Source organism: Lampetra planeri, chromosome 5 (genome assembly GCF_965212315.1).
Source record: "Lampetra planeri chromosome 5, kcLamPlan1.2.h2, whole genome shotgun sequence".
NCBI lineage: Eukaryota > Metazoa > Chordata > Hyperoartia > Petromyzontiformes > Petromyzontidae > Lampetra > Lampetra planeri.
In genome coordinates this window covers 13,391,127-13,418,305 of record NC_136111.1, presented here as the reverse complement: position 1 = coordinate 13,418,305, position 27,179 = coordinate 13,391,127, and the positions used below count along the sequence as shown (strand labels likewise).

At 51.7% G+C, this 27,179-nt stretch overlaps 2 protein-coding genes across 2 annotated transcripts; one reads left to right on the top strand and one right to left on the bottom strand.

Annotated features, from left to right (window-relative positions):
- The first annotated feature begins 5,554 nt into the window (after positions 1-5,554).
- Positions 5,555-20,659, top strand: HPX (hemopexin). Its single transcript, XM_078594551.1, has 13 exons — positions 5,555-5,690; positions 6,668-6,753; positions 8,879-8,907; positions 9,289-9,416; positions 9,792-9,972; positions 10,776-10,862; positions 11,721-11,866; positions 13,754-13,907; positions 15,107-15,313; positions 15,831-15,947; positions 16,713-16,843; positions 17,500-17,653; positions 19,450-20,659. Exons 2-13 carry the CDS (start codon positions 6,686-6,688, stop codon positions 19,737-19,739), a joined length of 1,692 nt encoding a protein of 563 aa, XP_078450677.1. The 5' UTR covers positions 5,555-5,690; positions 6,668-6,685; the 3' UTR covers positions 19,740-20,659.
- Positions 20,660-22,549: 1,890 nt separating this feature from the next.
- On the bottom strand, positions 22,550-26,852 carry LOC144718922 (uncharacterized). The gene is made up of 5 exons (XM_078594549.1): positions 26,663-26,852; positions 24,892-25,017; positions 24,064-24,167; positions 23,298-23,353; positions 22,550-23,130 (listed from the first exon to the last, which is right to left on the bottom strand). Exons 2-5 carry the CDS (start codon positions 25,015-25,017, stop codon positions 23,111-23,113), a joined length of 306 nt encoding a protein of 101 aa, XP_078450675.1. The 5' UTR covers positions 26,663-26,852; the 3' UTR covers positions 22,550-23,110.
- Between the last annotated feature and the right edge of the window lie 327 nt (positions 26,853-27,179).

Here is a 27,179-nt window from a genome sequence, read left to right as displayed (position 1 = left end):
TTTATGAGTTGGGGAAAACCAAAGTGCGGAATGTTTGATGATGTTGCAGCAAGACTTACGAAAAATGCCATTCCACCGACGAAGCGCATGCGTGTGCTCGCGTGAGAGAGTGTGTGTGTGTAGGCATGCGTGAGTGACGACGGGGTGTGTGTGTGCGTGTCGGGGAGGGAGCGGTGTGTGTGGCTGTGTGTGAGAGTGTGGGGAGCGGTGGCTCTGTGGTTCGCGCTACGCCGCGCTACGAACTCGGTGACTGGAGTTCGATTCCCGCTCACGGCCAACACCACCAGTGACGATTATCTGAACCAGTCCCGGCCCCCCCCCCCCCCAAGGTCGACTCAGCCTCAAATGTGTACCTGGTGCGGTGTGTAAAAACACCGCTACTGGGGAGACAAAGGCGGTCGGACGTGGTGCTGGCAACCCCCACCCCCTCGCGTACCGTGTCGGCTTTCATAGGAGCTCGCTAGCTGCACTTGCCCCAACAGTCTGTTAAGGCTAAACGGGGGATTTTTGTCTTTGTTTACGCGTTTATGCAGAGCAGCGATGTCGCAGTGGTGAACGCACGGCGCTACGAACCAGGCTACCTGATTTTAATTCAAGGCAACAACTGACAGCGAGCGGTGTCTTATCCTGAACTCGTCCTCCCCTAGGTTGACTCAGCCTTAAGTTAGTCCCTTACTGGTCAATGGGTCAGAGAAAACATTGGCACCACTAAAGGTCGCCAAGGTTTCGTGGCACCGACGCATTTATATGGCTAATAAGAGTAAAAGATTACATAACACACTCATTTGCGATGGTTATCACGTGATTCACTGCCATTGGCCACATCAAGAAAGTGGAACCACTAACGTTGTGCCACCCTGGATGTACCAAAAGTGAAATCTGGTTTGGGCACGTTGACTACTGGGATGCGTGAGGACCTGGAGCAGTATTTGTGTACGAGCACAACACCCATCATGTATATGGATAACTCTTAATCAAATACAATATTTTGTGGAAGGAACGCAACTGGAGGACACTGCCGTGATTAATATCTATGGAAATGATTCAAGGCGGATCGGGATCTAATGAGATGGCCGAGGTTTAGAGCGATTTTCTTTTTACAATTGGATTAATGAAAAGCACCACACGACCAACGTGTTTAAAGAAGAAAGTTTTCAATCAGTGCATATATTTCTGCTGCTGCATTTGTTGTATGAAAAGGATAATAGCCTGAAACGTCGCCTGTTATATATATTCCGTGTAAGGCCACAGTGTTGCTGGCGAATGTGTCGAGTTGTTTGTGATTGCTTACGGATCGCACACAGTTTCACCGACAAAGAAAAACATAGCAAAGGCTGAAAAGTGTGCGAAGAAGATTGCGAGCGATTCATGCTGGGTATGACACTGAGAGACGCAATGAGGAACGCATGGATTCGAGATCTCGTGATGGGGGTTAAGGGAAGTGAGCGCTCGCTTGGGCAGGACACGTCGCTCGAATGTGCTCGAGACTAATGAAGGAGTGAAGGAGCAATGGAGAATGTTGGTGCGGGAGTGGGAAGGACTGTGGCAGGCGACAGTTTGGGGAGGGCTTCGTCCAACGGTTGATACATCATGGCTGATTATTCACTGTGTAACAAAACATGTTTTTGTTCCTGGGTAATAAGTGTTATTTCCTAATTGCGCATGCCTCAAAAGCACAGGAAATGGCGATTATTCCCTACAAACTTTGCTTTTGTGACCAGGACAGCGATATTTTGAAATGTACCTATTTTCAATGAGAAAACGTGGTGTGCATTTGTGTCATTCCTTCACGTAAAGTCCTGGTCACAAAAGCAAAGTTTGTGGGGAATAATAGCCATTGTCTGTACGTTTGAGGCATAAGCAATTAGAAAATAACACTTACTACCCAGGAACAAAACTCGTGTTACATAGTGATCTGGCCGGTCGTGTGTGGGCGCGTTTGTGGTGTGTTTGTGTGTGCGGACGTGCGGCGCACATGGGAGGTGGACTCATGAGTACCTGGTGTAGTGTGTGTACCTGGTGTAGTGTGTGTACCTGGTGTAGTGTGTGTACCTGGTGTTGTGTGTAAACTTCAGCACTGGGGAGACAGTGCCGTGCCCGGCCTTCATAGGTGCTCGCTAACAGCGAGGAGCGAACAAAAGTGCTGACAGCACTTTTTCCAACAGTCTATTTAAAGGCTATACGGGGCATCTTTGTCTTGTGTGTGTGGTGTGTGTGTGGCGTGTTTGTGTGTGAGAGGAAGAGAACGGATGTTTATCTTTCGGATTCTGGATTTCTCTTTTCACCAGCGAGTGTGAGGTTGTCTGTGAGTGAAAACAGCGAATGTCGTGTACGCTCCCACACACACACGCACCCACACATACCCACCCACAACAACCCACCCACCCACAACAACCCACCCACACATACAAAGACAAAGATCCCCCGTATAGCCTTAACATTATTTTGGGGCAAGAACCGTTAGGAGCATCTATAAAGTCCGGAACGGCACACGAGGGAGTGGGTGACCAACCCCACGCCCGGACGCCTTTGTCTCCCCAGTGGCGATTATTACACACCGCACTAGTTACTAATTTGAGGCTGAGTCGACCTAGGGGAGGCCCATGACCGGCTCAGATAATCGTCACTGGTGTTGGCCCCACACATACCCACCCACCCACACGCTCCCACACAAACTCACCCACCCACACACTCCCATACATACCCACCCACACACTCGCACACAAATCCACTGACCCACACACTCCCACACATACCCACCCACCCACACACTCGCACACATACACACCAACACGCATCTCGTCTCTAATCGCGACGCTCATAGCTACCGTGGTCTCGCTCTAATCGCGTTAGACTGTTAAGATCCCACTGTCTCTCTCTCTCTTCTTTATCCCTCTCATTCCCCTTCTTTGCCTCTCGTCTCTCTCCTCCTTCTCTCCCATCTCCTCTGTCTCTTCCCACCTCTCCATCACATTCTCCTCTAACTTTTCCCTCCATCTCTCGCACCTCCTCTCAGTTGAGTCACCCCGGAATTTCCGTCCAGCTCCTCTGTTTATTCTTCTTATCGACGATATCAAAATGCCACCAAATATTAGCTCTCGATTTTCTCTGTTTTTCCAACTCTCTTCCACTCTCTCCCTCCATCTCTGGTTAGTTTCCTCCCTCTTAGCGCCTCTATCTCTGGCGATGTTTCACCCTCTTCATGTTGTATGTCTGTACTATGTTGAACTTCTTTTGCATAGTACGTAGCCAGCCGTGTTAATCGGTGGTGCGGGGGAAGGACAATAAACTAAAACACACGAAGCAGTTCTAAATAAAAGAGTTTTCGATCTAGATTTCAAGGTGCATAGCTCCAGTGGCTTCCTAATATCGTAAGCAGGAGCGTTCCAGACGGCCACAACGGCGCTTCTAAAAGCGCAATGCAGTGACCGTTTTTGTTCGATGGTGAGCCAAAAGCCGCTACGAGGATGACCGGAGTTCACGTGACGGTTCATGCTCCGAGACGAGAGAATAGAGAGATCGACGATTCTCTACCAAGGTCACTCGTCCAAATTATACCTCATCCTGGTCTCTTTGGTTCTTCCCATCTGGCTAAACAAAATAAACTTGAAACCTTTGTTTAAACCCATGCAAGAGCACAACTTGGGACGATAATTATCTATTACCCGCGAGCCCGCTCTTTCCCGTTCCCTCGCCATTCTATCAAAATTATCCCCTCTTCCCACTCCCCCTACCCCCTTCGCTGCTCTCTCCTCTCATCCCGGATCCGGCCCCGTCGGGGAAGGGTGGGGTGGGGTCGCCAAAGTCAAACAACACAAGAGAGGAGAGAGCCCCGCTGAGTCGGTTACCACGGGGCGAGGGTTCGCACCCCGTCACAGGCACGCGCGCGCGCCGCACAGTGGCGGCATCGGCAGCCGCGTGACCAATCTCATCCCAGCCGCGCGACCACGCGGGGGGCAGATTCGTCTCCAGAATTGTTTTTTTTTTCGGGGTCTCGTTTGCGCTGCGAAATGTTCTTGCGTGGAAATATATATAGTGTGCACTTAGTGTGCATGACGTGTCACACGTCACTGCCCTAATCCACTGCTGGATGATGAGCACCACCCACCCCACCACCACGCCGTCAGGGGTCGTTGTTTGACCATACTTCACCACGTTGGTCACTGCGGGTTTGGTGAGGGCGGGGAGCAGGTGACGTCGTGTGCGCACACAGGTTTAGTGCAGCGATTGAGTTCGCTGCACCGCCCCCTGATGTTGTTCCCGCCACGTAGCCCCACAGCAGCCGATAGCAACCCGCCCTTGCATGGCCGTCACACCCATCGTCGTCATCAGCATCAGCGTTCAATCTCTCTAGAGACATCGTCACCCATCGATCTACCCACTGCTGGATGATGGACTCTCCAAGCCGTTGCCATGTCTCACAACCGATTAGCATGCGTGTGTAGTGTAATAGCGCCGCCTGGTGGGCAGACAGCGCACACGCGGGTGAGGGTGTGCGCGGTGTGCTGCCAGAGGGGGGATCCAGGGTAAGCGTCACGGAGGCCCCCGTCTGGAGGCCCCTGGAACCTGCTAGCGGGTTCGAGAAGGGAGGCGCGGTCAGGGCGGAGCCAGGCCGCGCTGGGGAGCATAAAAGGAGCCGAGAGCGGGGAGCTCCAGGCTGCCGGTTCTGGGAGTGGACTCGTCTCGTCGCCATCGTCGCTAAACGTCTCCGCTAGATATTGCGCTACTTAGGATAGCTCCGTCAGTGTTAGACAGCGAGTGTTGTGTACAGGCTACTGTGGAGAGTGTGTGGACGAGACCGTGAAAGTTGCCTCCTAGACACTGTCTCTGAATCGTGGACACTACACTCGTATCAATATGTACAAAGATGTCCATATAGTCTTAAACAGGCTGTTGGAAGTTCGCTAACAAGCACCTATGAAGGTCTGCACGGCATGCAATGGGCTGGGTGGCCAACACCACGCCCGGCCGCCTTTGTTTCCCCAGTACTGATGTTATCCCATTGCACCAGATACTCATTTGAGGCTGAGTGTCCCCAAGGGAGGCCCGAGAGCGGTTAAAATATTCGCCACAGTTATCGGTCGTGAGCGGGAATCTAAATCAGGTTCGTAACACAGTGCGCTAACCACAGCGACACCGCTCCCCACAATATGTACAAAAACAATGACCCCCCCCTCCCCCGGCTAAACCTCAGCAGACGCTTCGTGAAAGTCCTGCTAACGAGCAGCAATGAAGGCAGGCACGGCACACGAGGGAGTAGGGGGGGGCAGCATCACGCCCGGCCAAGATGCAGAAATAAAACACATACACACCCACACACACAGACAAATAGCTAAACTTCCAGAGAATGAGACAGCTAAGGCAATATTTGCGCGAGATTGTGCAGGACACACAAAACGCGCGCAACCAGGGTCACGTGCCCGCACGCACGCCCGCACACGTGCGCTGACGCGCGGCGCTCGCTTTGAGAGCGCAGTTGGAAATCCCACATCACGTGCAATTTTCCCGTAAACGCCTCTCAATGTCCACCCCACCCCTCTCTCCCCCGACCAAGGCCATCTCTGGCTGCTGTGATGTTGACTTTGGAAGGAGTTGACGCCAGCCGAGTGCGTTAAATAGCGGCAGCGACGCCCGGCGCAAGAGAGGAGAGAGACAGAGAGAGAGAGGCAGACAGCGGCACGCGTTCTCTGGTGAGAGCGCCCTTGCTGATACGAGAACCTTCGTGATTCGCGGATGAAAGTGAACTAAAACTAAACTCTTTTAATGTCTCCACTGAGCTCTGCAGCTGTTTTTCAGAAGCAGCCTGGCCATCACCAATTACACAGCTCGACGAAGTGGCTTGTCATGTGGAAACGTATAGCGGCCAAACACTCTAAACGCGTGTTTCTAAATGTGGAGGGGGGGGGGATTAAAATCGACGCGACCACGGGGAGAACATGCAAACTCGAATTGTACGGGCGTCAGGGCTCGGGATCGAACCTACGACCTCTTGCAAACCAGGCGAGGCAGTCAACATCTCGCTTATGGCCCGTGGACATCGATCTGGAATTCGAGCAGCTTTGGTGCGGCAGGGCGGGCCTCCTACGCCGATGAGACGCTGTCGGTCGTCATAGGTCTGGAGTTTGATGTTTGTGTTGAGCCAATGGTGCTGATAGGATGCGTAAAAACCAAGTGCATTGTTGTTTCACGCGAGAGAGGTGTATTGTCTGAGTGGTTTCTTATTTCGTGATTGTTTTGTACAATTATATTATTACGCTCACGACACAATGATGATAACGCGCGTAGCATGAATCATTTACGATGTATGCACATTGCAACTTTAAGCCGATGTGTCAATGCACACACACACACACAGATAACATTTGCATTGCAGTCGCCTGAAGTACGTCTTAAAGGAAACCACGTGATTGTCGGGGTTTTTAAGATGTGCGAGGTCGCAGCTCACCGTGATCTGCGCGCGACCCACCAACCCTGCCTCTAAAATCTGGGGATTGCAAAGGCGCGCGTATCATTGCTGTTGCGTTATTTGCGTTGCTAACAGCTTGTACGCGTCCTGACCGTAGAAATGTGGGATCTCCGTCACAGATTCTGAACCGCCTGTTGTCGTTGGGGCACCACCATTGTGCGATGTGTTGACCGTGGTCATCGTCTCCCCTCCTCCTGACAGGGTCTGCACAGGCTCGCAATGGCCACCTCTTCCCACCTGCTGCTGATGAGCGCATGCCTGGCACTGGGGGCGCACAGCTTTACAAGGTAATCTAATGGACACGTAACACTGCGTAACAAACACATGTCTTTTGTTCCTGGGTAGGAAGTGTTATTTCCTAATTGCTTATGCCTCAAAAGTACAGAACGTGGCTATTATTCCCCACAAACGTTGCTTTCGTGACCAGGACAGTGATATTTTGAAATGCACCTAATTTCAATGAGAAACGCGGTGTGCATTTGTGCCATTCCTTCACAGAAAGTCCTGGTCACAAAGGCACAGTTTGTGGGGAATAGTAGCCATTTTCTACACTTTTTAGGCATAAGCAATTAAAAAATAACACTTACTACCCAGGAACAAAAATTGTGTTACATCGCGTGATCAAAATAAGAATGTCATCGTAACTCTTATCATCGTCGCTGTTGCGATACGTGGCTGGCGGCTGGGCACGAGCTTGCCAGGAGGGCTTTGGACGCCGACACCGACAAACTACTGCTGCTGTCCCCGTGAGAGACGCGATCGACGCGGTTGTCCCGCGGGATGACCCAGCCGTACGCGTCCTCCCTACACGTGCGCGCTGGGGGCTTGCGGAGCAGCAGCCTCGGGGGAGTGATCGTTGTGAAAGAAGGACGTGGGAAAAGTGTCAACTGTTAAGCTCATAGACTGCAAATGTCTGTAACGTTTTACCCGAGCTAATGTACAACTGCTGTACTTCGCAGAGGCGAATGGCCATAGCTGCTGTAGCCGAATCCACCGGTTAACGAGAGAACAAGAAGCAATTGCGCAAGATCGCCGCCCCATGCAGGGGACCGGCTCTGTGCTCCTGCCGTGGTGGCGAGATGTTAACTGCCTCGCCCGGTATACAGGAGGTCGTGGGTTCGTGGCTTCGATCCCGACCCTGACGCCTGTATATTTTGAGTTTGCGTGTCTCTCTCTCTCTCTGCGTGGTTGTGTGGACTTTTCTCCGGTTCCTCTGGATGTTCACTCCACATTTAGAAACATGCGTTTAGAATTTTTTGGCCGCTACAACATTTCCACGTGATAAGCCACTTCGTTAAGCCATCAAAAGGGTCGGCAATGAAAATAACAATTTTTTTTTACAATTCAGTAAAATCTCGATTATTTCAAGAGCCGCAATGCACGTGAATACGAGACGGTCCTTGATGAACAGCGTCACGAAGCGATCCTCAAAGAGCAGCAAGCGACTCCGGAGCCGCAAGTTGCCGACTCCCTGAGCTGTTATTGGTGGCCAGGTCGCTTCTGAGAAAGAGCTGCATAGCTCAGAGGGTCCTTACCTAGTAAACATTGTAAAAAATATTGTTTCATAGTTTTAGTTTTTAGTTTACCCAACGCTTTGAAGCCATTATAGAGTTTTTTTGGGTTATATCACGTAAATATATAAATGTGTCGTTAAAACCCACCACCACCCGACACAGCCAACGAGTAAGGGTTGCCACATATACAGAACGTGCCAATTCGTCACTAGTACAGCACTAACCGGTGTGTTGGAAAGTCAAGCCACAACATTTACCATCTGAGTACGACGTTTCGCCAGTAATTACAACTAGCATCATCAGGCGACAGCCAGATTTGTGGAGAAGTCAAACTGCACTGTGCTCTGTATTGACATAGCCACCGGGGGGGTGCCCAGGCTCGCCCTTGGCTAGACAATGGAGGAGGACCCCTCTCTGTGCCCCGATGTACAACTTGCGCTTGGCAGTCGCTGCACTGCAATGCCCCCCTCGCCAACTCCTCCTGGACCCCCAACCCCCCATCTCCTAGCTTGCCCCAACCCATGGCGATTCTGCGTCTTACAAATGCATGTCCCCACTGACCCCCACTCTTGTTGTTATTGTTGTAATCTATTCGTTTGCGTTGTGAAGAAGGGCCATTGCCCGAAACGTCACCGATTTTTTTCTTTCTTTCAAGGCCACAGTGTTCATTCTAGATTTGACCACAGTGTTGTTGACCAGTGTGTTGAGATTTCATTCATTCATTCGGAAGTGCGGCGCAGTGCCCAGAGCGCTTGGCTTGAGTCTGCAGGGCCGTGCAGGGTTCAAATCTCGGTCAGGGCCAAACTCTTGCCCATTCATCGGAAACTACAAAAAATGAAGTTCCACGGAGATAACGAACATTTGTTTTAACAGTCATTGTCATTTTATATCATTACAGCAGGAGATTGATGACAGAAGTTGGTTCAGGTAAGAAGCCACGTTGATCCACGTGTGATTTTGTGTAGATACAGGATGTTATCTTTGTGACCAACTTTAAGTTCATTAAGACCGAATGTCTGTTTATAAAGGCAGACCCAGGAGATTAACGTGTATGTGTATAGACTGTACGGCAGCCAATAATACAACAATGTTGCCTACCAAAAAGGGCCTCACAGTGCGGAGAGTTTGAGTCGTCTCCTGAAATTGCGATGTTTGGCCAATTCCACTTCTAATGAGTGGCTCCATGTGGAGAGAAAACCACAGTACCCAGAGAAACCCCGGCACACGCAGGTGTGGCCCATTTATGCCTCCTGTCAGTGGAGCCATGTCGCCACCGCAGTCACGCCACGTGGGGTTGTCCCTCTGCAGGGTTCACGGTGCGCGTGTACGTGGATGGAGACCGGAGTGAGCGTGTGCACGGCGAGGGGGTGAAGGTCACGTGCTCCGTGACGGGCCCGACGAGCGCCATCCTCGTGTGGCATCACCCAGACAGCGTGGTGCGGCGAGCTGTCACGCCGTGACGCACACGATCATGAAATATATCATGACGGGCATCCTCACACACACCCAACTACCCACCTAAATCCCACTCACCCACCCAGCCATCCATCAACACGAACACAAACCCACCCATGCACTCACCTACCCACTCATTCACCTGCTAAACTACCCTGTCACACACCCACCCACCCAAAACCCACTTATCCAATTACTCACCTGAGCTATACCCTCTTCACACATCCACCTTGAGGCATTCACGTTCACCAATACACATCCCCAGAATCACACACCCACCCACCCGCCTCACCGTGACTCGCCCATTCGTCTGCCTCTCCTGCGTCGCCCGCCGCCGTTCTGCGCTCTGTTGGCAGACGGGGCGAGTGACCACAGGTGCCAGGACGGAGCAGGAGGTGGAGGAGGAAGGCGTCGTCAAGAGCAAGGTGGAGGAGGTCCTGCAGGTGGGGAAGCTGAGCCTCGGAGATGGAGGAGCCTACGGGTGCCACGTCCTGGACCACGATGACCTCAAGGGCAACGTCGATATCGTCGTGCGAGGTTGATTCAATAATTTGACATTCCCCCCCCCTCCCCCCAAAATGTTACGCATATCGTGCTGCCAGTATAGTGCCACGAGATTAAAGACACATTCAGAGATCTCACCGAGGAGCGCATGACCACATGCACCCGAGAATGGCCCGCAGAAGTTGATATCTCCGAATTGGTTATGAAATCCTTTAAATTGCCAAGTTGGAATGTTTGTCACATTAAGCACGAGCAATATGTTTTTTGTGCAGCCATCGGTGACCAGGCTGAGCCCATCAACTCACTCGACTTGAGATGCTGGTTTAATCGCAGGGGCCGTGGCCCTGAGTCAGCACTGCTGAGGTTCTGTGATTTAACGCGGAGGGTCATGACACAAAATTGTGTCGGTGTTGATGATGGTGGTGGTGATGGTAGTGGTGATGATGGTGGTCGTGGTGATGGTGTTGATGATGGTGGTGATGATGGTGGTGGTGATGGTGGTGGTGGTGATGGTGATAATGGTGATGGTGTTGATGGTGTTGTTGGTGTTGATGATGGTGGTGATGATGGTGGTCGTGGTGATGGTGATAATGGTGATGATGATGATGATGATGGTGATAATGGTGACGATGATGGTAGTGGTGATGGTGTTGACGATGGTGGTGATGATGGTGGTCGTGATGATGATGATGATGATGGTAGTGGTGATGGTGTTGATGATGGTGGTTATGATGATGATGGTGGTGGTGATGTGTGTAATAGTGATGGTGGTGTTGGTGTTGATTATGGTGATGATAATGGTGGTGGTGGTGATGATGGTGACCATTATGTTCCAGAGCACATCGACATCCCAGACCGATGTGAGGAGGGAAATCTGGATGCTGTTGCCAGCTCCTTAGATGGGATCACGTACATCTTCAAAGGTGAGGCAATGCAAACAAAGATGCTTCCTCGCCTCCTGCCATAGCACTGTGGAGTTTTCACCATGGGGGTGGGGGCACAGGAGCAACAACAGAGACGATGGCACCACCCAGTGTTTAAGATGAACACTCTGAGGACAAATTGAATCTTCTCGTGGTTACTACCGTCCGGTGCGTGTAGGTGTCAAGGTACTGTGGGCAATGATGTAAACTGATGGAAATATGCAAGTGGGTAAGAGCACAGTGAGATTCATCACCATCAGGTCTTGAGGGAAAAAAACGACAGTCTTAAGGATTTCATTTTTTGGTAGTATTCTACGAGGCGGTCCCAACCTGTTTTATAAGCTTTACCCTCCCTCTCCCGGTCACCTTTGATCTCAGCGAGTTTTCTCAATGAATGAACGCTATATCGCATTGTTGACCTTCAACCTCCAGAAGTTGTGTTTTTCCGCCACCACTGCTGTTGAAATGTACCCAGAGAAACCCCCACGTGCAGTGGGGTGCAACAGTCCGTTGCTGTACTACTATCTGCCAGGTCAGCTTGCAGCCCAAACCTACAACACCTGCCATTCCCAGCAATCTCCTATCCGAGTATTAAACCGAGCTCAAATATCGCATAGCTGCTAAGATCTGGCAATATATGGTGCGTTCAGGGTGAGTAGGTGGTAGGCATGATGATGTGCAAAAATAATAATGATGAGAAAGGCAACGTTGACGACGATGATGGTCATGTTGACGATGTTGATCATCACACTGACTGAGATTTCATGATGACCACGACGATGCTGATGCTGAGGGCGATTACAGCGATCATCAAGAAGAGGGAGACGTTGTTAACGACGACATCTTTTCATCCTCCAGGCCCCGTCTACTGGAAGAACTTCGGGCCCAACGCTTCCATGGGGTTCATCGATTCGGACTGGAAAATCCCGAACGGCTCGATTAGCGCGGCCTTCAGGCGGCACTCGAAGGGCGACGAACATCACTACAAGACCTACATCTTCAAGGTGCAGCTCGTTTGCCACGTGTGCACACGCGTGTCCACGAGGCTAATCGGTGGGCTTTGCACGTTTGATTGAATCGCAGGATACCAATGGATTTGACAAAATATCTCAATGCGGGACCCTCCTGAAACCAACGTTTTGAGACTCCATGTCATGTGTGTGATGGTTTTTACTTGGGTTGTAATGTTTCCTTCCACATGAATCCAAACACTCGTTAATTGGAATGGCCAACATCCCAGTGATGGATCTTCTTGATAAATAATCTTGAGACTCAGTGAGGCTTGCTCGAATTAAAATGACTATGTTATTAGTAATCAAGTAACGCATCACGAAACAGCGGCACTTCACCTTCCGCCATCGCCCGCCCTGGTCTCGTCACTGTGCAGCGCTCTCCCTCTCGGCCGGCCGTGTTCACCCCCATGTCTCAATTTGGATGTTCAATGCACGTACCTTGGTCTCGGCCTACCCGTGTCTCCATGTACCCGTGTCTTCATGTACCCGTGTCTCCATACACCCGTGTCTTCATGTACCTGTGTGTGTCTCCATGTACCCGTGTCTTCATGTACCCGTGTGTGTCTCCATGTACCCGTGTCTCCATGCACCCGTGTCTCCATGTACCCGTGTCTCCATGTACCCGTGTCTCCATGCACCCGTGTCTCCATGTACCCGTGTCTCCATGCACCCGTGTCTCCATGTACCCATGTCTCCATGCACCCGTGTCTCCATGTACCCGTGTCTCCATGTACCCGTGTCTCCATGTACCCATGTCTCCATGCACCCGTGTCTCCATGTACCCGTGTCTCCATGTACCCGTGTCTCCATGTACCCGTGTCTTCATGGACCCGTGTCTTCATGTACCCGTGTCTCCATGTACCCGTGTCTCCATGTACCCGTGTCTTCATGGACCCGTGTCTTCATGTACCCGTGTCTCCATGCACCCGTGTCTCCATGCACCCGTGTCTCCATGCACCCGTGTCTCCATGCACCCGTGTCTCCATGCACCCGTGTCTCCATGCACCCTTGTCTCCATGCACCCGTGTCTTCATGCACCCGTGTCTCCATGTACCAGTGTCTCCATGCACCCGTGTCTCCATGTACCCGTGTCTCCATGCACCCGTGTCTCCATGTACCAGTGTCTCCATGCACCCGTGTCTCCATGCACACGTGTCTCCATGCACCCGTGTCTCCATGCACCCGTGTCTCCATGCACCCGTGTCTCCATGTACCCGTGTTTCCATGTACCCGTGTCTTCATGTACCCGTATCTCCATGCACCCGTGTCTCCATGCACCCGTGTCTCCATGCACCCGTGTCTCCATGTACCCGTGTGTTCATGTACCCGTGTCTCCATGTACCCGTGTCTCCATGTACCCGTGTCTTCATGTACCCGTGTCTCCATGTACCCGTGTCTCCATGCACCCGTGTCTTCATGTACCCGTGTCTCCATGTACCCGTGTCTTCATGTACCCGTATCTCCATGCACCCGTGTCTCCATCTACCCGTGTCTCCATGTACCCGTGTCTTCATGTACCCGTGTCTCCATGTACCCGTGTCTCCATGCACCCGTGTCTCCATGTACCCGTGTCTTCATGTACCCGTGTCTCCATGTACCCGTGTCTCCATGTACCCGTGTCTCCATGTGCCCGTGTCTCCATGTACCCGTGTCTCCATGCACCCGTGTCTCCATGCACCCGTGTCTCCATGCACCCGTGTCTTCATGTACCCGTATCTCGACGTGCCTGTGTGTGTCTCTGCGTACCCATGTCTCCATGTACCTGTGTGTGTCTTCATGTACCTGTGTGTGTCTCCATGTACCTGTGTGTGTCTCTGCGTACCTGTGTATGAATGCGCATGTCCCCCCTCGACCCTCGTGTGTGCGCGTGTGTGTCAGGGCGGTGAAGTATGGCGCTACGTGGGGACGACGCTGGAGCCCGGCTTCCCAATGGCCATCTCGGCCGCGTTCCCAGGGGCTCCGGCCTCGCCCGACGCCGTGGTCGAGTGTCCCGCCGAGGACTGCCGCTCCGACTCCGTGCTCTTCTTTAAAGGCACGGCCCGACGACAGAAAACAACAATTCTAGATTTGAAGCTTTCGTGACTGCAAAGATTCATACTCTTAGGTTTTTTCGGTAAAGTAACGTAGGTAAAAAATATAATAAAATTAATAAAAGAAAATAAAAATCACGACGTTTCGGAGGCAACACAAGCTTCCGTCTTCAGGTGGAACCGTCACAGCTCGATTGCTGTATCAAGTAAAGCAATCGTGCTGTGACGGTTCCACCTGAAGACGGAAGCTTCTGTTGCCTCCGAAACGTCGTGATTTTTTATTTTACTTTTATTAATTTTCATTTTATTTTTTACCTACGTGACTTTACCGAAAAAACCTAAGAGTAAGAAAACAACAACCCAACCCTGAACACGGGCAGCACACACAAAGGGGGAGCAGGGGGTCTCTTGCCCCCCATTTGGCAGACTGTTCATGCGAACAATTTACTGTAGGCCCCCACATCATCACCGTACACAGTTGAGTCAAGTAAGACAATCGTCCTTTAACGGCAGAATTTCCGTGAGTTGTGTTGACGTACACGGTTTCGTGTTCAGTAGCATCCCTGGTGCGGCGAACTTGTCACACGCTACCAATCACTTCCGTTAAAAACAGGGTCGCGGGTCCCTCAAACTGCCAACGACTCTTCTGCTGCCGTCGATGAGCCTCGGGACGAGGCGAGGCAGAGAGGTCATCACAGATCAATGCAGTGGACTCCAAAAGTGGTTCAAGCAAATTGATGAATGCTGGTTGGTTGCATGAACACGTGCATGGATTTCCGTAAACACGTGGATCCATTGCCGTAAACACACCCCTATCAATGAAGGTCAGCGGTAGAAACTGAGCGTGCCGTTTTATGCAATGCAAACGGAATGATGCATTGGGCCCTAAATTATTTCAGTAGACGGGGCCTGGAGGATTAAAAGATATCATCAATAACATCTCCCTCTGCATGATCATCGCTGTAATCACCGTCAGTATCGTCGTGATCAGCATTTAATCTTAGTCATTGTCATGATCGTGTTTTTTATCAACATTGTCAACATCGTCGTCAGAATCAATGTTTCCTTTTTCATCATCATCATCATTGCTCATCAACGTCATGGCCGTTTTGTGTAATGCAAGCGAGACTCTCCCCGGTGTCTCGAGACTGCGCGCGGGGGCCAAATGGAGAAAGCCAAACTCCTCGTGTCGCCCGCTCAGGTGGCGAGGTGCTCGCATGCGACCTCTTCACGGGCGCGTGCAAGCGGCGCTCCTTCCCAGCCCTCCCCGCCTGCTCCGCAGCCACTCGCTGGCTCGGCCGCTACTACTGCTTCCACGGACACGAGTTCTACCGCTTTGAGCCCATCACGGGCCTCGTGCCGCCCGGCTACCCCCGCGACGCCAGAGTCTACTTCCACCACTGCCCGGGTACGAATGAGGTGGATGGCTTCGTGCGTACGTGGTCGCCCACTGCTAGGCAAGGGGCCTCCCCGCGCCGTGCGGGTCGTGCCCTCTGCTAATCGGAGCTGGGCCGCACCTGTAGCTGCCGTGTCAAATGAGCATCGTGATACCACCACGATTTATATTTGCCACCTTTTTTCCTCACTGTTTTCACAAAAACTAAAATAACTACTATGACGCTCATAGGGTTTTTACCCACCCTAATAATTCTCAATTTGCATCTCCCACACGTCACCCGGGAATCTGCGAGTCGCAGCTCTCTCATAACCTCCCACTGATTGGCATGTCGCACTCCATGCCCTTGCCGTGCACCACCTGCCATGAAACTCATGACATCTCCACCATACGATGAGGCTATTGTGAGTGTCGTGTGGGTTTGTGCCACCACTCCTGCTCCCCGGGTGGTGGTGCTGGGTGTCACGGGCACCCAGCAGCGGGGGATGGCGGTTGGGGGGTGATGATGGAGCTGACCGTGTCCCCGCAGACCACGTGCACAAGAAGGGGAGCAGCCGCGACCCGTGCCACGACACCAACGGATGCAGCGGTCGCGCCCTGGACGCCCTCTCTGTGGGCCCCGACGGGAGGAGCTTCGCCTTCCGAGGTCCACACCGCTCCTCCTCCTCACACCTCCTCTTTCTCACGCCTCCTCATCAGGTCCCGAGTCTAGTCCCTGCCATGAGGCCAGATGGAGCTGCAACACGACCTGCTTACGGAGACAAGGACATACTTTATTCAGTTGAACACGTAGGCTTTCGCGACCAATATCATCCATAATAGAGGTTTGTTAGGTTAGATTGTGTTGGAGAGCCAAGCCACAACATTTACAATCTGGCTTGGCTCTCCAACACACCGGTGTGCTGTACTAGTGACGAATTGGCCACGTTCTGTCTACGTGACAACCCTTACTAGTTGGCTGTGTCGGGTGGTGGCGGGTGTTAACGACACATTTATATATTTACGCGATCTAACCCAAAAAAAATCTATTACTGACATACTATATTGTTTTCAGAATCTTCTGTGTGTGTGTATATGTGTCCCTCTATGTCTATGTGGGGAGCGGTAGTGTATCGCGGTTACCGCACTGCACTACCAACCGGGCGACCCGAGTTCGATTCCCGACCCCCGGCCAACATCGGTCACGAATATCTGAACCGGTCCTAGGCCTCCCCTAGGTCGACTCAGCCTCAAATGAGTATCTGGTGGACTGTGCAACCATCGCCACTACGGAGATAAAGGTGGCCGGGCATGGTGCTGGCCACCTTCCCCCTCGTGTGCCGTGGTGGTCTTCATAGGTGCTCGCTAACAGCACTTGCCCCAACAGCCTGACGAGGCTATACGGGGGATCTTTGACTTCATGCCTGTGCAGGAGCGTGGTTTTGGAGGCTGGACACCAGGCGGGATGGAATGCACCCATTCCGGATCACAGACTCCTGGCCCGGAACACCTCCCAACCCGGACTCGGCCTTCGAGTGGAACTCAAACATGGTGTTCACCAAGGTGTGACGTCAACAACAACAACAACTCACACCAACGTATTTGTGTGTACATGCGCCTGCGGGGAGTGGCAGCGTATTGGCACAGTGTGCTACGAACCCAACAACAATATTGGTGAGGAATTCCTGAACTGGTCCTGGGCCTCACCTAGGTCGACTTAGCCTTTCAAAAGTCGGTGTGGTGTGTAAACATCAGCATTGTGGAGACAAAGGCGGCTGAGCTTGGTGCCGGCCACCCTCTTGTGTGCTGTGCCGATCCTCAACGGTGCTCGCCAACTGCACTTGCCCCCAACAGTCTGTTAAATCTATGAGGGGGTCTTTGTCATTGTCTTTGTATGTATGTGTGTCACATACACAATAGTGTAGCGGTTAGCGCTACGCTGCGCTATGAACCCGGCGACACGAGTTCGATTCCAGCTCACGGCCAACACCAGTGACGATTATCTGAACCGTTCCCGGGCCTCCCCTAGGTCGACTCAGCCTCAAATGAGTACCTGGTGCGGTGTGTAAACATTGCCACTAGGGAGACAAAGGCGGTCGGGCGTGGTGCTGGCCACCCGCCCACTCGTGTACCGTTCCGGCCTTCATAGGTGCTCGCTAACAGCACTTGCCCCTACAGTCTGTTAAGGCTATACGGGGGATCTTTGTCTTTGTCCCCAGGGCGAGCTCGTGTGGATATTTAAGGGCGAGGGTTCCTTCGTGCTGCTCTCCGGGTTCCCAAAGCCGATCTCCACCGAGTTCCCTGGGCTCCCTGCATCCTGGGACTCAGCATTTATCTGCAGCGCTCACCCCAACATCCTGACCGTCACCAAGGGTGAGTTGCACACCCCTCTCTCCACACCCCTCTCTCCACACCCCTCTCTCCACACCCCTCTGTCCACACCCCTCTCCCCACACCCCTCTGTCTACACCCCTCTCTCCACACCCCTCTCTCCACACCCCTCTCTCCACACCCCTCTGTCCACACCCCTCTCTCCACACCCCTCTGTCCACACCCCTCTCTCCACACCCCTCTCTCCACACCCCTCTCTCCACACCCCTCTGTCCACACCCCTCTCTCCACACCCCTCTCTCCACACCCCTCTCTCCACACCCCTCTGTCCACACCCCTCTCTCCACACCCCTCTCTCCACACCCCTCTCTCCACACCCCTCTCCTCACACCCCTCTGTCCACACCCCTCTGTCCACACCCCTCTGTCCACACCCCTCTCTCCACACCCCTCTCTCCACACCCCTCTCTCCACACCCCTCTGTCCACACCCCTCTCTCCACACCCCTCTGTCCACACCCCTCTCTCCACACCCCTCTCTCCACACCCCTCTCCTCACACCCCTCTGTCCACACCCCTCTGTCCACACCCCTCTGTCCACACCCCTCTCTCCACACCCCTCTCTCCACACCCCTCTCTCCACACCCCTCTGTCCACACTCCTCTGTCCACCCCCTCTGTCAACACCCCTCTCTCCACACCCCTCTCTCCACACCCCTCTGTCCACACCCCTCTCTCCACACCCCTCTGTCCACACCCCTCTCTTCACACCCCTCTGTCCACACCCCTACTCTCCACACCCCTCTCTCCACACCCCTCTCTCCACACCCCTCTGTCCACACCCCTCTCTCCACACCCCTCTCTCCACACCCCTCTGTCCACACCCCTACTCTCCACACCCCTCTGTCCACACCCCTCTCTTCACACCCCTCTGTCCACACCCCTCTCTTCACACCCCTCTCTCCACACCCCTCTCTCCACACCCCTCTCTCCACACCCCTCTGTCCACACCCCTCTCTCCACACCCCTCTCTCCACACCCCTCTGTCCACACCCCTACTCTCCACACCCCTCTCTCCACACCTCTCTCTCCACACCCCTACTCTCCACACCCCTCTCTCCACACCCCTCTCTCCACACCCCTCTCTCCACACCTCTCTCTCCACACCCCTCTCTCCACACCCCTCTGTCCACACCCCTCTCTCCACACCCCTCTCTCCACACCCCTCTGTCCACACCCCTACTCTCCACACCCCTCTCTCCACACCCCTCTGTCCACACCCCTCTCTCCACACCCCTCTGTCCACACCCCTCTCTTCACACCCCTCTCTCTACACCCCTCTCTTCACACCCCTCTGTCCACACTCCTACTCTCCACACCCCTCTCTCCACACCCCTCTCTCCACACCCCTCTGTCCACACCCCTCTCTCCACACCCCTCTGTCCACACCCCTCTCTTCACACCCCTCTCTCCACACCCCTCTCTCCACACCCCTCTCTCCACACCCCTCTGTCCACACCCCTCTCTCCACACCCCTCTCTCCACACCCCTCTCTCCACACCCCTCTCTCCACACCCCTCTGTCCACACCCCTCTCTTCACACCCCTCTCTCCACACCCCTCTCTCCACACCCCTCTCTTCACACCCCTCTGTCCACCCCCTCCACACCCCTCTCTCCACGCCCCTCTGTCCACCCCCTCTCTCCACACCCCTCTGTCCACACCCCTACTCTCCACACCCCTACCCTCCAACTCACCAGGTGAATCATCACCCCTCAGATAATTCCACCTTGTAACTTTGTCATGCCACTGAAGAGCATCCCCGCTGCGCTCTGCCTGCAGGTGGAGACGTGTGGATGTACGAGCTGGCCTCGCGCACAGTCACCTGCCGGGGCACGGTGCCAGGCCTGCTGGGCAGGAACTCGGCGAGCGCGGCGTGGTGCTCGCACGCCTCTGTGTCGCTCGCGCTGGGGGACGAGCTCGTCGCGCTCACGCACAGCGGGGCGCGTCCAGCCGAGCCTCACTGCGGACTCGCCTTGGCCCCTGGCGCAGCCACGGGCTCCGTGGCCAAGGAGCTATTCCACTGCCCTGCGGACGCGGCGAGGTGCCCGGCCCCCGTGGGCACGGCGTGATGTAGCGATATGAACCTTATGGCGGGATCTCCCGGGGGTCCCGAATAAACGAAAGTAAAAATCGTAATTAATTCATTTATTTTTGGCGACTCCGTCCCACCGCGCACATAAACGCCGCCACCCAGCAGAAATCAATCCTCTCGTTCTTCACCAAGCACCCGTCGTTGCCAACATTGCCGTAGTCATAAACAAAACTTTGAAACTTTGATTAGCGCATCGTGTAGAGCTCGTCGAGAGGAACGGATTGCCGTATCGTTCGCCTTCAATAGACATAAAGTGACGTTGCAACGCAGTTTATGCGAGAGCCGGGGGATTATGGGACCCCGGGGTCCCGCCGTGAGGTTCATATGACGACATTGGGTGCCGCCTTCAGAGTGATTTCGTCAGAGACAATCACGTCAGCCACCAGAGAGTCATCATCAATTACCAGCGGCACTCCCAGCAACACAGTAATTACCACCAGTATAACATCATCCTCAACGACACCAACAGCAGTATCTGCATCATAATCCCTCAGCTGCAACAGAACGGGCATCATCACTGTGATCTCCGTGGACATCACCACTACCATCACTTGAATTCTATGGCCACTGAATGGAGTTTTTCTGCAGAGAATACAAGGATTCGATGGCAGGATAGGGTAAACGACTTGGGAATTTTGAATACGTGGTCAGGATTTATAATAACGCTCTCCCTCCCACCGGACCACCACTCGTCAATCTCACGCTCCCCACGAGCCACTCTCACACACTGCATCTAACTTGCGATGTCTGTACGCACATGCATGTATATCCATTGTGTGGGATAGTTTGTTATCATTAAACGCTTTTCATTGCCTTGATTGATAGATATATATTTGTTTGTTCTTTGCATTCGTGTGACTAAAGCACATAAAATAAAATGCACACTTGCTTTACAAATTACCCTTCATCATTTGTTTCATCACCCCAAGTTGTGCCATCAAAGTGGAGTCAAGATATGATAAAAAACCTCCTGGAGCTCCCATATTCAAGGGGTACGGGCCAAAAAAGCCAAATCTACTGATTAATCTCCAGTGGTTAAAATTGAAATCTAGAAGTTGTAGATCAACCTATTCGTCCAGTAAGCAGCTCATGTTCACTGCGGAATCGCCTAGATTTGAAGTTTTCATGACTGCAGGAATCCATACTCTTTGGTTCTTTCGGTCAAGTCACGTGGGTATAAAATAATCAATGATGATGATTGCTTGTGTTGCAATCGAAACTTCGTGATTTAATTCATTTTTATCTTATACCTACGTGACTTTACCGAAAGAACCAAAGAGTTGCGGAATCGCCGTAAGATAGAAATTGGGATAATGAAAAGTGCCGGTATGACGTGCAATAGAACACCGGCCAATTTTACCACTTTAGATCCCACAATTTGTGGTTTCTCTACCAGTTATTGGCCCGTGCTAAAAAAGCAGATTCTCGTTGTGGTAGTCTTGGGTGTTTGAGACCAGTCCTCGGCCTGCAGGCCATCTTGAAGATATTTTCTCAGTTCTCTTTGACCTTGGCCAAGACCTCGGCAATCCTCGATCCCGAAACCATTGGTGATTTGGGTTATACCATTGGAACCTCATTTGCCAGTAAAAAATATGATAATTGTTTTTTTTTACCCTTCTATCTGGCAACAAAACTGACACCTTGTTTACAAGGAGTCATGTTTGCATAGACCACAATACCTGCAGCCATAATGCAAACAAAAAACATAACGCTGATAATATATGCACTCTCCTTGAAGTTGATTGGTCCACACCCGAGACAGCTTTCCTTAGAGCCTTGTCTCACATGGGTTGGACCAGATGACGCCAAAAGGCGTCTGGACACGTGTCATGTCCCATAATGATAACGCTCATAACATTTCTAAATATCGTCTGACAGCTCATTTTTCTTGAAAATTTTTCCCAAAAGTCAATCGTGACAAAGTGAAAGAGATGTAACTGATTGGCTTTGTTTCAAAGTGTTTGGCAGTTTCCTCAGGGCAACACAAGCTTGGTTCACTGTTGATCATCAGTCAGCTTCGAGGATTCGGCCTTAACTGGCCTTGTCAATGGCCTCAACCTAAAACACTCCTGGCCCTGACTTTGTAACTCCCAGCCTCATGGTTCCCAACCGTGAATCCAAGACTCAGTCGCAGGCCCCTTGCACGTGACCAGCAGCTCGTGCCAAGCAGGCAGTCCCTCAACACAGCTCAAGATTGAGTCGCACAGTTTCTTCCAAAGATGAATGAATGAGCGGTTCAGCCGTGGCATAGCTCAGCTCATGAAAATCCTGAGCGTCGCTGGGACGATGGTCAGAGCCGGCTCGAGATAAGCATGGCGCTTTTATCTGGCTCACCTGCGCCAGAGCCAGACCTGCACAGAGCCGTGACTAAGTCAATGGAGCCTCTGAGATTGGCGGCGGCATTCTGCTCCCCCCCCCTACTTCTGCCCACACCATGCAAGGTGCAGCTCCCTGAGAATCGGCAACAACACAAAACACAATGGGGCAGGGAGGGGTATCAGAGATCAGGGCGAGTGGGAGTCAGAAGAGGAGCAGGTCGGATCGCGGCAGTGTCCGTGGGTAGCACGAGTACTGTGCTGCGTCTTGCCGTCACTCTCTGGCGCCAAAAACCAGCAGCCCTGACCTCCTGCTAGCTTCCACACGCGTGGAGGGGAAGCAGCCAGAACACGTGGCGATCTGGCACACTGGCAGATCACCTGACCCTACTCATTTTACCATAAAGCCACTAAATTACACATGTTCTCTACATTGGTTCATGGGTGCTCAAAGGAAGAATTTGGACTTGTCTTTTGTACTCTTCATTTTTATTGCTTAATTTTAAGATCACAAGAAATTGAACAAAAGCTGAAATATATGCAAATACGTAGGGAGATGTGCATGCTGGGAATTACAGTGATTGACGAAAAGATAAATGCATGGATCAGAGAACAAATAGCTTTCGAGACATCATGTTGACTATTGAGAAAAGTAAGAGAGCTTGGGCAGGACATCGCTCTAAGGGATGGTGGACGTTTGTCAAGACTCGTGACAGAACGCCAGCCAAAGCAGAAAACACCTCAGGACAATCACCACAGAGATGGAGGAGGCATGATATTGACATCAGAAAAGTAAAGTGGACTTGGACAAAAGACTCATCGCTAGAATGAATTATGGCCGATGGTCAAGGCTTGGTGATGAAATGGCAGCCAAAGGAAGGATAACGCCCAACAGGAAGACCACCCAGGACATCGAGGCATGAGATTAGCTCGTGTGCAGAAGCCGCATGGATTGTCGCATCGTAGGACTTAAGAAGACTTGCATCCAGCAGTGGATTACGGATGGTGAAGTCTCCTTCATAACTTCATTAATTCATTCTTGCACGCATGACTCTGGAATAGAAATACAAGTGCAATGAACAACGAAAGATACTTAGATAATTCTGCCATTTGTGATTATGGTCAAACAAATTCATATTGATTGGTGCATGACCCTGGTACTTGAGACATGGGGGTCAGGAGGTTGCGTTCAGGAGTCCGTATATCCCAGAACAGGTTACCTCCATGGAGGTTGCTCATGGGCTTAGCGTGGTGAAGTGTCGTCTTGAGGAATATCCTGAATGAGAAGCCAACATCATCATGAACACCAAACACCATATCCTCATTCACATTACCACCGCCATCATCATTACCATAGCCCACATCACCAAGAATCAAATTTCCAAATTCTCAACGTTCTGTTAGTATATTGGGTGTCCATAATATCCATGCTATTTGTCCCAGATGCACGTCCCAGGTCAGTGCTAGTATTCGAGATTTCTGCAATTGTCTTGAGGGCTACACGACTCCTCTGGTCATTGCAGTGTCAGGTCAATTCTTTAAATCAGGTCTCCCCTAAATGCGCAAGTCTCCAAAATATCAACGTCGGTGGCGAAAGTATCTACTACGTGCCCATTCTACAATGTGATCAAAGTGTCCACCGATGTATATATGAAATCTCAGAATGGCCCAATGTATGTGGTATAATCCCAGATCATTCACTGTGGTACAGGTCTTCACTAGAGACCCCTGTATTTAGTAATTCCCAGGTCTCTGTTAGAAACCCACTCGATGTCTGAGGACTGCACTGTGGTCTCGGTCGCCAATATAGCTGCTTGCCTCTGGTAGTGTGGGTTCTCTGTGAGAGACCTATGCCTCGAGTACAGACCCTGTCTCCAGTAGATATCCATGTCCCCGCTGGAAAACTCAACTCTCCTGTAGAAACCTCGGTATCCGATAGAGATCTAGGGCCCCGCTGAAGACCCACATCTCCGGCAGAGCGCTTACTCAGGGGGGTGTGGCCGGTTGCGCGGGACTGGGCCGTCCTTGATGCCCTCAGGAACCCGGAGAAGCTCGTCCACTCCGATTGGCTGATCCCACGATGAGCCGTTCTTCATTGGTCGAGCAGGCATACGCATGCGGAGGTTAATCAAAGAGTTTAAAAATTCTATATTTTATGTGGCAGTGCCCATAGGGATATTGAACCGCTACATCAGATTGCAAGTAAGGTGTGCTGATGTAATACCATTATCAGTAGTGCTTGGCAGCCTGTGCTGCAGGATCAGATCAATTCCTTTTGACAACTGAATTGGAATTTTTCTCATAAAGGTACCAAATAGCTGCTGAGAGGCTCAACCGGGACACATGGCGCACTGGCATCCCCTCCCTCCGTCAGCCCCACCCACTTCTGTATGACCCAAACCCACGCGCTCACGAGCCACACCGGAGACTGCGAGTGGCCTCCCTCTTTCTGATCTTGGCTTTGCCTCCTGCTCATAGGCCCCGCCTTCCAGGCCGACAACTCCACCCACTATCAAGGCAGTGGGCGATATCTTGAGACCCCAAACCTGGTCGCCATTAAATAACAGCAAATAGCAGCGCAGCAAGTAGGTCGCCCACCTACACAGATGTGTGTTCTTCCCGAATATTCCTGGGTTTCATCTCACATACAATCCTCCATATGGAACACTCTAAAATAGAGCTGGCTAACATCCCAAACACCATTGTAAAACGTCTCAAGATGCAATGAGGCTTTCCTAGGTAAACCAATATTACTCATCACGTAGCATTCAGAACGAGGAACGGTAAGCACGTGGCGTGAACAAAGGGACCGACCGGTTGTGGGACGGGCTGCAACCAATCGCGAGCCCCGTGGGCAGCGTCATGTGACGTGGCGCTCTCGCGGGAATGGGAAATTTCGCGGGACCAGAGGTCACGTGCCGCCCGCCGCGTGGTGTCCATCTGCGCTTGGAGCGACAGCAGTGGGAAAGAGAGCATTGAGACAACAATTATATTCCTTTTTCATTTTAAAACACAATCTATGCCTCGAGTTTCCTGGCTGGCTGCTGGCTGGCTTCCTCTCCACTCCAACAACAAACAAACAAAAATCTGTATTGTTTGTGGCTGCGGGCCGTTGTCACCAAAAGTAGTAAATGGCTAAACGGGATCTTCCGTGTAATGAATAAATGTTGCATTGGAAAAGTGGAAGAAGTTCGGAAGACATATCATTGACAGCGACGATGAACAGGTGGGGATGTAGCGAAAACAGAAGACGTGACACGGTTCATTTAAAATTTCAAAACATTTTCAATCGATCCTCGTAAGTCGTAACAATGTAAGTATTTCGCCATGTTTTGGAAACCGTAAAGTATATTAAAATAAACCTCACAATACATAGTATTTTTCGATTTAAAGCTTTCGTGACTGCAGGGATTCATCTTCTTGGTTCTTTCGGTAAAGTCACGTAGAAGGGAAGTAATAAAATAATAAAAATAAAACATAATAAAAAAAATTATTTCATTTTATTATGTTTTATTTTTATTATTTTATTACTTCCCTTCTAAGTGACTTTACTGAAAGAACCAAGAAGATGAATACATAGTAACTTGGTAAGCAGATTACTTTCAGTGCTCCGAGTGCAGGATTGTGAAAGAGTTTAAAATTACTGCTGTATCTTATCTTCCATTGCAGAGCAACAGGTTATCTCCTCTATGAGACATCTCCTTTACCAGTGGCAAAATATAGTAGTAGGTTTTTACCCTTTCAACTGGTACAAAAACTGACACCTTTATACGAGGCATCATGTTTGCAATAACCACAACACAAGCAGTCAAAATGCAAACAAAAAGAAACAACTCTGATGATGATAATGATATGCACTGTCCTTGAAGTTGATTGGTCAGTTTTCTTAGACGATTGACCGGGATGAGCACGTCGAGGCACGACCGCGCGCGCGGTGACAGGGTCGAACCCAATTCATGATACGCGTGTGGGGGAGAGAGGCACGGCGACGGATGATAAGACATCACCTGGCGACACCAGAAGCTTGTGTGCGGCCCAGGAACGGACAACAGAGAGGGGAGCGACGTTGATGACGCGGAGCGGTGAAGTGGGTGCGCGCGTGTGGGCGCTCGAGGTGAAAGATTCACATCGCAGGGTCGTGAAAGGTGGGGGGGACGGCTGGGTGAGGCCTTCATCGAGCAGTGGATATTCCGTGCCTGACGACGATGATATTTAGACGCGCACATGCAGAATCGCAGAGCCACACACTCATAGCTTGTACACGCTATGCATATAAAAGCTCTATATTTTTTATTTTACCACGCAAAGCCCACGGAGCTCGAGAAATATGTTTCAGAAGCGACCCGGGCCACAAATGGTAGGCCAACGAAGTGGCTCGTCGTGCGGAAATATAATTTGCCAACAAATACTCCAAACGCGTGTTTGTATAGCGAAGCGCGCCGCCTCGTCAACTTAATCGGCTTCAGCGATTCCCGTCACCACGAGCGGCGTGATTACAGATGTCGCCGCTCGAGGTGTCACCAGTCGTTATCGGTCGAGGTCCCACCGACCGTGAATCCGTGTGTGGCGAGGCGCTCGCTCTCACCTGTCACCGGGCTCGCTCGCAGGTGAGTCGCCCCCAGGGTGCCGCGTGCTCACCTGTTGGGCAATCTCACGCGGCGCCGTGGTAACAGTGACAAACACAAACATCTCGCCAACCCCCCCCCCCCCCCCCCGTATAGCCTCACAAGACTGTGCTGTTAGGGGCCGTCCATAAATGACGTCACGCGATTTTGGACGATTTTTGACCCCCCCCCCCGTCGTCACACGGCGTCACAAAAAGACAGACCCCCCCCCCCTAAAATATGACGTCACAAAGCTCTGCCCCCTCCCGCCCCCTAAAACCATATTTCCATTTTGAAAATAAAACATGCTTCAAATCGCTTTAAACTATTGTCATTGTAGTGCGTATTTAATGTGGCGCTGCACTCCGATGTTGTAGGAGTGTTGTAATAACAATTCTATATTTATTTAAAGTTGCGCATTTTTATGTGACGTCACATTTCTCAAATCCCCCCCTCTCCCCTCGTCACACATCCCATCACGTGAGCCACCAAACTTTA

Bases quoted from the DNA above. Each gene is read 5' to 3' on its own strand.
- LOC144718922 (XM_078594549.1), bottom strand. From the start codon at position 25,017: ATGGACACCACGCGGCGGGCGGCACGTGACCTCTGGTCCCGCGAAATT. The intron at 23,354-24,063 runs GTAAGCGCTCTG...CTTCTCATTCAG, and splicing joins AACCGGCCACACCCCCCTGA to GATATTCCTCAAGACGACAC. The intron at 23,131-23,297 runs GTAACCTGTTCT...TTTCTATTCCAG, and splicing joins CATGAGCAACCTCCATGGAG to AGTCATGCGTGCAAGAATGA.
- HPX (XM_078594551.1), top strand. From the start codon at position 6,686: ATGGCCACCTCTTCCCACCTGCTGCTGATGAGCGCATGCCTGGCACTG. The intron at 10,863-11,720 runs GTGAGGCAATGC...TTCATCCTCCAG, and splicing joins GATCACGTACATCTTCAAAG to GCCCCGTCTACTGGAAGAAC. The intron at 15,314-15,830 runs GTACGAATGAGG...GTGTCCCCGCAG, and splicing joins CTACTTCCACCACTGCCCGG to ACCACGTGCACAAGAAGGGG.